This window comes from Stenella coeruleoalba (genome assembly GCF_951394435.1).
Source record: "Stenella coeruleoalba genome assembly, chromosome: 2".
Classification (NCBI taxonomy): domain Eukaryota; kingdom Metazoa; phylum Chordata; class Mammalia; order Artiodactyla; family Delphinidae; genus Stenella; species Stenella coeruleoalba.
The window spans coordinates 147,965,843-147,979,405 of record NC_137147.1 but is presented as its reverse complement, the minus strand read 5'-3'; the positions used below and the strand labels follow the sequence as shown (position 1 = coordinate 147,979,405).

Below are 13,563 nucleotides of genomic sequence, written 5' to 3'. Positions count from 1 at the left end.
AAAGGGTATTGAGAAAGACAAGCTGATGACAAAGGGAGGGAATTAATGTTTATTGAACACTTAATTGGTAAGTAATGCTTGAAGCGTTGTGAACTGTCTTAATTTCACAAGAACCCTTTGAGAGAAATGATGTTACCTCAGTTTATAGAGGAGGAAACTGAGGTTTTAAATATGCTTTCATTTTAACTAAAATGCTTTTTATTTTTAAATATGCTTTTATTTTAGTTTTTTAAATATGCTTTTATTTTATTTTTAAATATGCTTTTATTTTATTTTTTTAAATTGAGGTATAATTGATATTTTCTTTCTTTTCTTTTCTCCCTCTCTCTCTCCCTTCCTCCTTCTCTCCTATCCTTCCTTTCTGGAAACAGATTTACAAAGGTCTAATCAATTAGACACCTAGCTGTTAATTGGCATCACTGGGATTTTTTTTTTAATTTTTAGAATTCTTTTTCAAATTCTTTTCCCATTTAGATTACAGAATATTGAGCAAAGTTCCCTGTGCTATACAGTAGGTCTTTGTTGGTTATCTATTTTACACATAGCAGTGTGTACATGTCAATCCCAAACTCCCAGTCTATTCCCCACTCCCACCCCCCCACCCCCGCTTAACCATAAATTCATTCTCTAAGTCTGGCATCACTGAGATTTGAAAGGAAGTTTGACTGATTCCAAAGCCTACATCCTTTTCCCCTATATCCTCCTAATGCACGTAATGAAGCATTTGTTATCTACTGAGTTTTATAAAATAAGTAAGAAGGCGTATGTGATTGTACAGTTAGTTCCCAGGATACCTATCACCACTTTTGATCTGATTTCGGAAGCAAATTCACCTTAACGGCGAGGTACCATGATCTCCATGTCATTGGCAAGTATGATTTCAGTATCGTTTGCTGCGAAAGACACTAAACCACGATGTTTTTGTCTGTTACCTTAAGTACTGTCAATAATTCTGTGGTTAGTTGTAACTTTTAGTTATGAAAAAAATCAGCCAAGACGTACTCAGCATTTTGTTTAAATACTGACCGCATTTCACCAAGGAAAGTAAAATAAAGAGCTTTATGACGTCGTTCGGTTTCTCCAACAGACTGATCAAGCGAGTTCGAAGGGGAAGGTTCGGGGAAGAGGGGGCGGCACGGTGAGAAACGAGAATCTGAGCAAGCGCAGAAACAAACAGATGTTAATGGAGGCGAGAAGGCTACTGCGCTCTCACTTTGCGAACTGTCGTAAAGGCCCCAGTGTCGTGCTCGCTCGGTAGAGGAGGGATTGGTTAGGCGGCGGCGGCCGGAGAGCAGCGGCAGTGGCGGCGACGGTGGCGAGGTGATCGGTCTGCGCAGCATAGAAACGCTCGCAGCTTCGGGAAAGGAGTTCCCGTGGGACCAAATTAGGCATTCTGAACCCAAGCCGGGTCAGCTGGGCCGATCCAGGCGCTGCCGCTCGTACAGTTTTGGTGGCGGTGACAGACGCTGCTCTTGACTGTAGGGGCCTATTAGGCCAACATCCGAGGCGCGGATCACTGACTCTCGACGCATCCTCTTCCCCCCTTACATCTCCTGTCTTCCTTCCTGGGCCAGTGATTCCCGGAGCCTGGGAAGAGGGTTGCTAATGATTAAGGTGAGGAGGGCGGGGGGGGGGAGGGGATCGATTGGAGGCCGCGCGTGCGCGCAACGGGGGAGGGGCCGGGCTGGAGGGGAGAAAGAGGAAGGGCTGCGGCCGCGGAAGGCTGGGGTCGGCGACCGGCCGGTTATTGCTGGCTGCGTAGTGACTTAGGGTCTGGGTCTCCGCAGAAGATTTAATTGTGTTTGAGCAAAGCATTTGTCTACAGACACACCCACCCCCCTCAGTAAGGGGCTGTGGGTGAAGGGATTTCTTTCCCTTTTTCGACTCTCTCTAGAGTCTTAGGATGGGGGCTGAGGACTGAGGCGTGGGAGTGCGATTTGACAATGGAGTGATGAAGGTAACCCGCACCCGGGGTGTTGGAGGGCGCTAAGTCAGCCCTGACGGTTAGGGAGTTGCCTTCTTCTGTGATCAAGGAAACGTAGACCGCAGAACAGCTGAGATACAGACCCGTCAGATTTTTGTATAGAGTTGGCTGGTTGGTCATTAAAAAAGAAGCTTGATATTTTTGTTACTGTTTTTAGAGAATTTATCAGAGTCAGTAACAATGTTGTAGTTGGAAATATTTGTTCTATGCTGCAGAAATAGAGGTTTGTCACCATAGTTCTTACATAGGTTATAGTAGATCTTTACAGATAAGTTCTTAACGCACGTCTAAGTTTTAACGTTTAAAAAATGCCAGGAAGTATAGGGTATCCATTTAATTTGTTCATGTTTGTAGTGTGGGGTGATTCCATTGTATTGCATGCTTTCCTGTTTCTTGGTTTATGTGCAGTATGAATTTAGAACTCGCTGGGGTGGTAAAATGCCAGCTGACATAGACTTCATTTTATAGTTCATAAAGCTTTTTGAACCTGACTTAATCCAAACTTTATTTCATTTGGTGTTTTATGTTTAATTTTCTTGTTTTAGGGACCTCTTCAACCAAAAAGAACAGACTGGGGAAAAGATAAGCTAAGGTTCCATTTCCTTTCCCATTTTTGTTTTTTGTGTCATTGCTTTCAAATGTTAGTATGTGATTAAGGTATTACATAGAAGTTTTATAATACTGGTTTTACTTGGTTTTATTAGGGTGAAAAATCTACATTTTGATATTTCATTACTATATGTTTTTTAGTAAAAATTTTCATGTCAATGTGAACCAGGTTATTTTTTCATACAAAACAGTAGTGTTTGGTCGTGTTTGTGAGACAAAACAAGTAAGGTGAGAAAGAAGCCCTTTCACTCTGAAAAGAATCTTAACTTGTTTTTTTTTTAAGCCTTGAATTATTTTACTTTTGTCCATTTCTTGTCATTTAACCTTGGACAAATGACATCTCTCTCCTGTGCATTTGTTTGCCTCTACAATTCAGAGGAGTATTCTAAGAACTGGTGAGGGTATTTATGAATTGGTCTGAACAATATTGTAGGGAAACTAGGAAGATTAGAGTTTCTCCTTGTACATCAGGGAAGCTGTATCTTGTGTGTATGGATCCTTCTGTCACTTTTTCCCTTTTGTTTGGTGTCTCTTGGTCACTTGCATATTAATTCTTTCACTAGAGTTGGTTTTTGACAAAAGATATAGTAAAAATAATTTCATTTTGGTGAAAAATGCATTGCAGTGGAGGTTATACCGTGACAAATTTCACTTCAGTACTCTATTTCTACAGATAATTGAAAAATAGCTATACTGATCTTTAAGATAAGAGATCAGCAATTTACTCATCTAAAGCAAAGGAATAGTCAGCAGATACTCCTAAATAGTTATTTTCACTTTAAAATTTAAAATGTGGAATAAAAACCTCATTGAATCAAACCAATTAAATTTTTTAGATGCTTCTTGTATTATTTTGTCAAAGAGGGGTTTCTGTAACATGCTTTACTTAGAGCGTAATTATATGTGCCCTTGTTTTGACATTTCCCCTGGTGGCTAGGATTTCAATAGGAAAAAAAAAAAGTGACAGTACTAAAAATGATGGTAAAGTATGTTATAACTTGACATTAACATTCTATGGGTGACATTATTATACATAAAGAGTGTAGGGCTAGAGACAGGAGATCTGGATTTTAAATCTAGCTTTGCTTGCTATTCATTAGATCTGTGACTTTGTGGATGATTATCCATCCGGGGCTTCAGATCTCTCTCAACTGTTAAATGAGAAGTGTGGGATAGGTAACTCTAGTTTTCTCTAGGTCCCAATTTTAATGGTTTGCATTTTTAGTTAGGTGTTTTTGGTATTAATCGTATTCATCATGATCCAGTCCCCAGAAAGAAATGCTATACTGAGAGTATTAATTCCTTCATGGTATGTATATATTAGAGACAGGGGGAAAAAAAGAAACAAAACAAATGATTGAGCCATGTTTGTTGTTCTAGATAATGCTTCTGTCCCATTGTAGATATTACTCATGATTAGCTCTCATATGATACTAAAAAATGAAACTTTTACTCCTGGTAATGCTCTTTAAATCATCCTGGGTAATTTGCTTTCAGAAACCCATAATCATTGTTCAGTGAATTTCCAGAAATGCATTTGAATGCCTTACATCTCTGTTCTTTCTTTGCTGCATCCCATAGTGTTTTGGTAACAGCTGGCCCAAGTTTCTGCAGGTACTCAGTTTATTACCATGGCGTGAGCAGTGAGTGAGCTACAAATGTTTAAAAACAAATACTAAACTGAGCTTACATTTTAGATAGAGGTACTGCATTACTATTTAATCATTCTGCAAGTATTTATTGATTGTCTCATGTTCTTGGCATTATTCTTGGCCTTCAGTGAAGAAGGCACTGTGCCTTCATGCAGTGGATACTTTATTAGGGGAAACAATAAACAGAATAGCTTTATGTAGTGGTAAGTGCCATGAAGAAAATAGGGGCATGTAATGGAGAATGAATGAAAGTGGGGCTCTACTGTGCATTGAGAGGTTAGAAAGGGCCTCTTTTTAGAGGTAATACTTGATTTGCGATCAGTGATTAAAAAGAGTCAGCCATAGTGGCAATCTGGAGGAAGAGTGCTGCAGACAAAGCAAACGGTAAATACATTAGATTGGGTTTGATTCTGGAGAATCTACAATTGTGAATTAATTGTTTGGTTTGTCTGTTAGTGTTTTTCATAATTACTGATAGACAATTGTAAAAGGAAGGTTAAAAATATTTATGTGTAGTAACCAAATGTAATGTGTTGACATTGTTTAAATCCTGACTCAAACCAACTGTAGAAAGTAATTTTTGAAGCACTTTGGAGGAAATTTGAATGTGGATAGGTATTAGATGATTTCAAGGAATTATTGTTAGTTTTGTGAGGGATGCTAATGGCATTATGTTTATGTAAGAAAATGCCCATTTTTAGAGATGGAGACTGAAGAATGAGGAAGAGAAATTTGTTTGGTATTCGTTTAAAAATACTTCCGAGCAAAGAAAGGATGGGAGAGATGAGTTAGATGAAGCAAGTGTGGAATAATCCTGATAATTGTTGTGTTGGAGTGATAGGTATATGTGTAGTAATAATATTGTTCTCCTTTTGTGAGGTTTGAAAATGTTCTTACTTTAAAGTGCATTTAAAATAATTTATACCCTATTTAGATGTCTTCTCCTTTTTTTTCTCTTCCTCCCAGTTTTGATAAAATGTAGACTTTTGTTCCTCTTTCTAAACATTCATCATTTAGTCAACAAATATGAGTACTGTATTTCAGGCACTGTGTCAGTGCTTGAGTTAAAACAAAGAGCAGGACCTTAAGGCCTGCCTATCAGGAGCTTATGGTTTGCTGGATGAAGAGAGAGACCCTCAGTGTGGACTGTGTTAACATGAAATCATAGATTTCTGTGTTTTCCTGAGGGTACACAGGATCAGCATCTTAGTGTTTATGTGGTTACTAAACAAATATTTTTCTTGGGACATCCCTGGCGGTCCAGTGGTTAAGACTCTGTGCTCCCAATGCAGGGGGCACAGGTTCAATCCCTGGTTGGGGACCTGAGATCCTGCATGCTGCATGGTGTGGCCAAAGAAAAATTGTTTTTTTCTTTTTCTAGAGAATTGAGAGTTTAGGAAGTTCTGTATGCAGCTGTGTGCCAGTCTGAGTCACTGTTGTATTCATTTCCCTTATTCATATGTTCTATAGGGCATCGGAATAAATCACCTTTTTACTTTACCACCTTTTGACATCCCAGTTTGCCTTTATTTAAATTTTTTATTTTGAAATAATTTCAAACCTAAAGTTTAAAAAATGGTACTGAGAACTCTTCAATATCCTCTAGTCAGATTTGCCAGTTTTTAAAATTTTGTTGTATTTGCTTTAATGCTCTCTTCTGAGTCACTTCAAAGTAAATTGAATGTATTATGCCCAAGTCTCTAAATATTCACTGTGTATTGTATTCTTTTGCATTATCACAGTACAGTTACCAGATTCAGGAAATCTAACATTGATAATACTATATTATCTAATCTATCTAATCTATAGCCCCTATTCCAGGTTTGTCAGTTTGTCCCAGTAATAGCATTTGTTCCTTTGTAGCATTTTCCCCATAGGATCCAGGCCAGGATTGCAAATTGCATTTACTTGTCATATCTCTTCAGTCTCCTTTCATCTGGAACAGTATCTTAGCCTTTCTCTTTCATTGTATTGACATTTTTGAAGAATACAGGCTATATATTTCATAGAGTATTCTCAATTTGGATTTGTCTGATGTTTCCTCGTAATTAGATTCAGGTTATGCATCCCCAGCGGGGGATTTTGTATCTTTCTCAGGGTATGATATTGAAGTACCTGTTATCGGTCTGCCCCTCATTGGTGATGTTAATTTTTAGTTACCTGGTCACGGTGTTGTCTGGTTTCTTCACAGGAACGTATAATTATTTTTCCCCTCTCACCTAATAAGCAGTCTGTGGGGATAACTTTGAGATAGAGCATATATCCTGCTTCTAATCAGATCTGTATTTTCATCAAATTTCCCTCCTGGATTTAACATCCATTGATGATTCTTGCCTGTGCTGATGTTTATATTGATGGTTGCAAAATGGTTATTTTCTGACTCCGTTTCTTTATGTCAATAGGCGTTCTGTTTTAGGGCAGAAGCATCCTTTTATCTATCTGTTATCTATATGGACTTATGTACTTCCTGTCTTACTCAATGGGTTATACTCCATTATTGCCTTTATTTATTTTGATGCTCAGATTGTCCCAGGTTTGTCCAGTGGGAGCCTTTCTACCCTGGATTCTGTGTCTTTTTGACATACTCTCATAATTTTTTTGGAGTATTTCCTCTCTTTTTGCACGTCTCAGTCCTGGAATCAGCCATTCTCCAAGGAGCCCTGGGTCCTTACAGTGGGGAATCCAATTTGCTTTTGAGTTATCTATTTATATATAGAAATAATCTCTTCTTTTCTGGATCAGGACATCTTTTGAGAAACTAAATTTAAATTAGACTTTGATAATGGGTTTGTATTTCTCTGAAGATTTTGTTTATGAAGTAATTACATAAGATTTAGCAATTATATTTACCGTAAAGCAATTATTTTATTCTTTTCTTTTTCAAATACATAAGTTCTAATTTGATCTTAATCGTGATCAAATGAAATAGAAGAAGAAAAAGGGTTATTTTATTTTATGTTACCTTGTGTGTGTGTCTGTGTATGTATATGTGTGTGGGAAGGGTTTAACCACTTAACTGTTAAAAAATGACTTAAGTTTTATATACTTAACTGTTGTTTTTTTTATATATTTTTTTTATTTTTGGCTGCATTGGGTCTTCATTGTTGCCCGCGGGCTTTCTCTAGTTGCGGCGAACGGGGGGCTACTGTTCGTTGCGGTGCACAGGTTTCTCTTTGCGGTGGCTTCTCTTTGTTTTAGAGCACGGGCTCCAGGCGCACAGGCTCTAGGTGCGCGGGCTTCAGTACTTGTGGCACTTGGGCTCCGTAGTTGTGGCTTGCAGGCTCTAGAGTGCAGGCTCAGTAGTTGTGGCTTGTGGGCTCTAGAGCACAGGCTCAGTAGTTGTGGCGCACGGGCTTAGTTGCTCCGCAAGTAAGTCCTCCTGGACCAGGGCTCAAACCTGTGTCCCCTACATTGGCAGGCGATTCTTGACCAGTGCGCCACCAGGGAAGTCCCTACTTAACTGTTTTTAACTGAGTCATCAGACATTTTGGTTTGAGGAAATAGTTGCTTTTTAACTAGCTTTTTAAATGAAAATGTTTTTATTGTAATATAGAATGATATTTCATATAAGAGTGGGAACTCAAAGGCACATTATTCCAGGCAGTTACTGTTACATCTTGGTATGTTTCACAGCCATTGTCTCACCTTTGCATCGGTATTTGCTTTATTTGTCTTTTAAACTTAACTTTTAAGTATTTTTCCTGGCAGTATTTTGAATGATTTTTATTTTTGAACCAATTAACGTCTGTACATGGTTTAAAAATTAGTTCCAAATGGCTTATAGTGAAAAAAACAGCAGTCCCCTCTGCAACCCCTCCTAATCTCCTAGTTCCACTTCCTAAGTGGGAACACTTTCAGCTCTTAAAATTTTTTTTTCTTTTGGTATTTACCTTCATATTTCTAAATAATATGCTTATATATCTACTTAGCCACTTTAGATGTCAGTTTACATTTTTTGTTTTTTAAATAATTATTTAATTTTTAAGATAAAATACATATCAATACAAAGGATACTAAATTCACAGGGTACAAAGGGCATACAGGGAAAGATAAGTCTTCTTGCCATCCCTGTCTTCCCACCACCCAGTTCTTTTCCCCGGAGACATATTCCCTCTTCTTAGTTTATATGTATCTCCAGAGCAGTGGTTCTCTGTGGTCTGTGGAGTCTTGAGGGGGGTCTTCAAATGTTTCAAGTTATCTGTTGGTTTGAAACTATTTCATAATAATACTAACTTCTTCTTTGTTACTTAACTATGTTGACATTTGCACTGATGGTGCAAACACAGTGATGGGTAAAACTACTGGCCCTGCAGTGCATATCAAGACAGTGGCAAAAATTGTACTAATAGTCATATTCTTCATCACTGTACATTAATGGTTGGGGAAAAAAACCTGGTTTCATTTAAGAATATCCTCCATGAAGCAGTAAAGCTTGTTAATTTTATTAATCTTGATCCTTGAGTACATGTTTTTTTAATATTTCATGTGACAAAATGAAAAGAATGTTATACGACACTTCTGCTGCATACCGAAGTATGATGCTTGTCTTGAAGAAAAATATTTGTGTGATTGAGTTGCGAGCCCAACTAGCAAACTAGTTGCTTTTTTCATGAAACACTATTTTTACTTGAAAGAATGACAAACTGTAGTTATTTAAACTTGGGTATTTGTACATATTTTCTCAAAAATAAATGAAGTGAGCCTGTCACTTCAGGGAAAACAACCAACAGAATTTATTGCCAGGATAAAATTAAGGCTTTCAAGCAGAAATTAGAATTTTGGAAAACATATCTGCCACTGTGATCTTGGCAACATCTCAGGACCTTGCTGATGAAATTGTTGGTGATATTAACAAATGTGATTTTTTTTTTAATTTGCTGTGTTATAATGAAATGTGTCATTGTTTGGAAGATGTGCATAACTCGGTGGACCAACTTTTTTCAAAAGATCAATGCATGATATTAACAGAATCATGCTGTGGGTATAAGGGCCTACTTAAGTGCAAGATAGATCAATAGATTTTTTTTTTTTGATCAATAGATTTTAAATGAAATGGTCTGGAAAGTTTCATTGATATGGTTTCAGAGTCCACCTTGCAACTAACCTTTACAGAATTACGCTTGTTAAGTTTTGGCTTAATATCAAAGAAGAATAATATCCACACTTATCTGAAAAGGTTATTAAAAATATTCCTTCTTTTATCAACCACATACTGGTGTGAAGCTGGATTTTCATTTTAGATTGACTACAGGAGCAAATATAAGAAATCGGGTTTCTCTATTAAAGAAATTTGCAAAAATGTACAGCAGTGCCACTCTTACTAATTTTTTTGGAAAAAATACATTCATAAATGTTACTTATTAGCATGGAGTGGATTTACCTTTGCTGATTTTAAATAAAAAATTTTAAAGCATTTACCAGCTTTCCTCTATAATATTATTACCAGTACATACAACCCACATAATAAAAGCCCTTTGAGTTCCTCAATTATTTTTTAAGAGTGAAAAGGGGTTCACAAGTCAAAAAGTTTAAAAACTGATGCTACAGCTGGTTAATCCAGAGGGTTAAGCAGTTTTAAGCATTACTTTTTGACTGCTTATGGAAAAGGAGTTCACACTTCTCTCTTTACCGTTTCTCCCAATATAGTTGTATCACAATTTTAGATTATTTTATTTTGTTTTGTTTTTCAAAAACATACTTCATATTTACTCTTTTATTATATAAATATCAGTTTAACCTTTTACTGTAAGAATATAAATGTTTTAAGAGAGGCTTTGTTATTCTTTATACCGATTCACAGTCAATTAATTGATAAAGGTCTCTGGGTTTCTTTAACTCCATGGTCTCGTATGTTGCATATTTTAAATAACAATTCAGCATATATTTACTGAATGCCAACTATGTGTTCAACACAGTAGTGATGAAAATCAAGTCTTGGCCTTAGCGGGAAAACAAGTAAATTTTACAGATGGTGATTATGGAGATAACTGGGCTGGGAAAAGAAGATGGGGGTAGGGTTAGCTTTTTAAGTATAAGGTGGTCAGGGATGGTCTCAAGGATAAGGAAACATTTAAGCACAGACCCAAATGAAGCAGGTAGGAGAGCCTTACGGATATCCTGGGGACAAGCATTCCGAGCAGATTAAATAGCAATAGTATGCTTGGCCGGCAGAGGAATCAGCCAAGAAGCTGTTGCGGCTGGAGTGGAGTGGAGGAGAAAATGGTGGTCTCTTAGGACAAAGGTAGAAAGGGTTTATGTCCTTCATTTTTACGAAATGTTCTTTGTAGCTTTGATAACTACTTAGTCATTTTTTCCTCTGTTCTCTTTTTGGAATTGTTTGTGAAGTCAGATGATTGGATTTTGTTGCTGTTTTGTACTTGCTGTTAGTTCCTCTGTGTGTGTGTGTGTGTGTGTGTGCCCGTGCACATAGTTTTTAAAAAATGTTGGGCTTCCCTGGTGGCGCAGTGGTTGAGAGTCCGCCTGCCGATGCAGGGGACACGGGTTCGTGCCCCGGTCCGGGAAGATCCCACATGCCGCGGAGCGGCTGGGCCCGTGAACCATGGCCGCTGAGCTTGCGCGTCCGGAGCCTGTGCTCCGCAACGGGAGACGCCACAACAGTGAGAGGCCCGCGTACCGCAAACAAAACAAAACAAAACAAAAACAAAAAAATGCTTATTGTATGCCATCTCCTTTTCTTCCCACTCCCCTTCTTTCTGTTCTTTGTACGTGTTAGGCCTGTTCCTGCTACATGGTCTTTCCTTACTGTTTCCGCCTGCTAGGAATGGTGTTCTTCCAGAACTGCGTGGCTTGGTTGATTGGTGGCTGGTTCCTTCTCATGATTCGTGTCTTTAGTTTCTTAGCGAGGAGACTGTTGATGGTTAACCTTTACCATTTGTTTTATTTCCTTAAGAGCACATATTTCTAAAATTATCTTGATTGTTTGTCTACTCGTGTCTTGTTTGTCCTCATTTGCATGCAGTTTCCATGAGAGACTTTCTGCGTTCTGTTCACTGCTGATCCCAGTATCTAGAATGGTGCCCAGCTTGTAATGGGCTCTCAATAAATATTTATTGAATGACCACAATACATAAATAAATGGTAGCTAATGTATTATCAGTGATATTGTATCTTCTAAAATGTTAATAAACTACTGTAAAATTCATTTCTGTTACCTGGGTGTTGTTTCCAGATCCTGATCTGATTTCAGATGCTTGGGATAGAAAAAGTTTGGATAACCCGACTTGTAATTATCCTGCTAGAACTGAATAGATCTTTTCTGAAACCTTCTTCCTATACTTGCATTTATCCATTTTATTCCAGTGTGAGTGAATATTTTTCCTCATAGATGGCAGTTCTGGGTAGCAGTTCTAATGCCTCGACTTACTTTTCAGTCATCTTCCTTTATCTTGAATAAGTTTCAGTTTAAAAGATTTTCTTCTTTTCTCTCCTATCATCTTCACTAACCCTCAGTTGCCTCTTTTTCAGTTGCCACTTTCTTCCCCAACAAGAAGAAGTCACAGTTTATGTATACTGAAACCAAAGTTCTGAAGATTACCCAAAAAGTATATGAGTAAATGTTTGTAGGCTAGACATGTATAGGAATCCACATTAAGGTTAGGATTACTATATTTATCTAGAATATGAAATTCTTGGAACAGGGTAGCATCTTAACTATCTTTTAAATTATTACCTTGAGCAGTGTCTGGTATCAAAAAACTAAAATAGGTTTATTGAGTAAAGTAGCTGACATTAGTATACTGGATAATAAATCCTTGGTTTCCCCAAACCAGTACCCTGGGATTGTTTAATAGCTTGCTGTTTTTGCTTTTTGCCACAAAGATTTTCACTTGCTGTCTGAATACACAGGTTCAAGGAAGACAAAAATGTCATTTGGTCCAAATAACCTTGGAAATCCCTAAAGTTGCCCATAAAATATATAGATATACAGTCTCTGAAAGTCCAACACATCCTATTTTTCCTTCAGTGTTGGAACAAATCACGTTTCATTGTTAAACACTAGATGAAGTTGTAGGCTATGTTTGTGATCCATGTTATGGGAAAAATAAATGGCTCTAAACATTAGAATCTGACAGCACAGCAAGATACTCATATCATGAGAGGCACATGGGAAGTAAGGCCAACTAGAAAGTAGTAAAATATTACCTTTTTGTGTTCATTTTGGGCATTCACTCATTGAGCAGAATAGCAGGCATAATCTACATGGTTTAAATTATTTTTTTTTCTTCATATAGTTGAATTTATATTAGTGTGCTCTCTATCCAGAGGTGTTCCCCTATCCAGTTTTCAGCCTTTACCTTCAGTCATTAAAGTGTCAGTAACTCTTCCTGGTTTTTCTCTTATGACTCTTTTTCTCATTCTTTAGAACATACTATTAATTAATATTCCCCAGGTTACATATTTTGACCTAGATCACGTACGTAGAGCAAAACCAACTTTTATCTAAGTACACTTGGACTTCATTCAGGGAGAAATTGTTCCCTTGGACACTTGTGCTCAGCATATTAGATCTTACATTCTCAAAGTAGCTGCCATCTTTTCTAATCTAGTTTTCTGTTTTATTTTGTTACCCCAACCTTTACTTTGGGGCTTTAACAACTCAGGGTTTTGGTCTGATCTGCAAGAGGAATTTGAGGTTCTCTTGAATAAGACTAACTTGAGGTGGGTGTACCTACAGAACTGAAGGCCTGCCAAAAACAAAAAAAAAAGGAAAAATTCATGGGGGCAGATTGTGGACTTTTTTGCCAAGATGATTTCTAAAAGCTAGTTGACTATTTAGCTTTAAAAACAGTAATAAAAGCCAGTATGTGCATACATTATTTTGCTTAAAAATTTATAACAACCTTTTGAGGTAAATATTTCCATTTTTCAGATGAGGAAATTTAGGCACAGGATGGTTAGTAACTTGATGAAGACTCACAGCAATGATGGAGTTGAAGGGATTTAAAGTTCATTAGGTTTTGAGTCACATGAGAAAGGAATTCCAAAATTCAGGGGCTTAATCTGAATTTCTGTAATACCTTTAATGAAAACAGTAAGCTGTTTTCTTATCTCCACTGGGCATGGCCTTTGTCAAAAGAGAGGGAAGGATGGTGATATTTTATTTGGATGGTGTGATTAAGAGGGACTTAATTTTTCTGTGCTTCTCTCTGTATTCTAGATTTTCTGTAGTGAAGATTTTAAAAATCTATTGAAGTATAATTTATAAAAGGCACACATTTTACTGTACAGTTGAGTGAGTTTTGGCAAATATATACATCCATGTAACCAACACCCCAATCAGGACATAAAACATTCCAT

At 37.3% G+C, this 13,563-nt stretch overlaps 1 protein-coding gene across 6 annotated transcripts in view; it reads left to right on the top strand.

Moving 5' to 3' along the window:
- RNF111 (ring finger protein 111) overlaps window positions 1-13,563 on the top strand; it is a 111,326-nt gene that overhangs the window by 28,736 nt on the left and 69,027 nt on the right. For 2 of the 6 annotated variants that reach the window (XM_079914581.1, XM_079914579.1), the window contains exons 1-2: window positions 1,288-1,614; window positions 2,530-2,576. The exons of 1 other annotated variant lie outside the window; for it this stretch is intronic. In XM_079914581.1, coding sequence (XP_079770707.1) covers window positions 1,606-1,614; window positions 2,530-2,576 — 56 coding nt within the window. In that variant the 5' untranslated portion in view covers window positions 1,288-1,605. Of the gene's footprint in view, window positions 1-1,287; window positions 1,615-1,684; window positions 1,958-2,529; window positions 2,577-13,563 lie in introns of those variants that run through there. 3 more of the 6 variants (XM_079914583.1, XM_079914582.1, XM_079914584.1) reach the window with 3 other exon arrangements.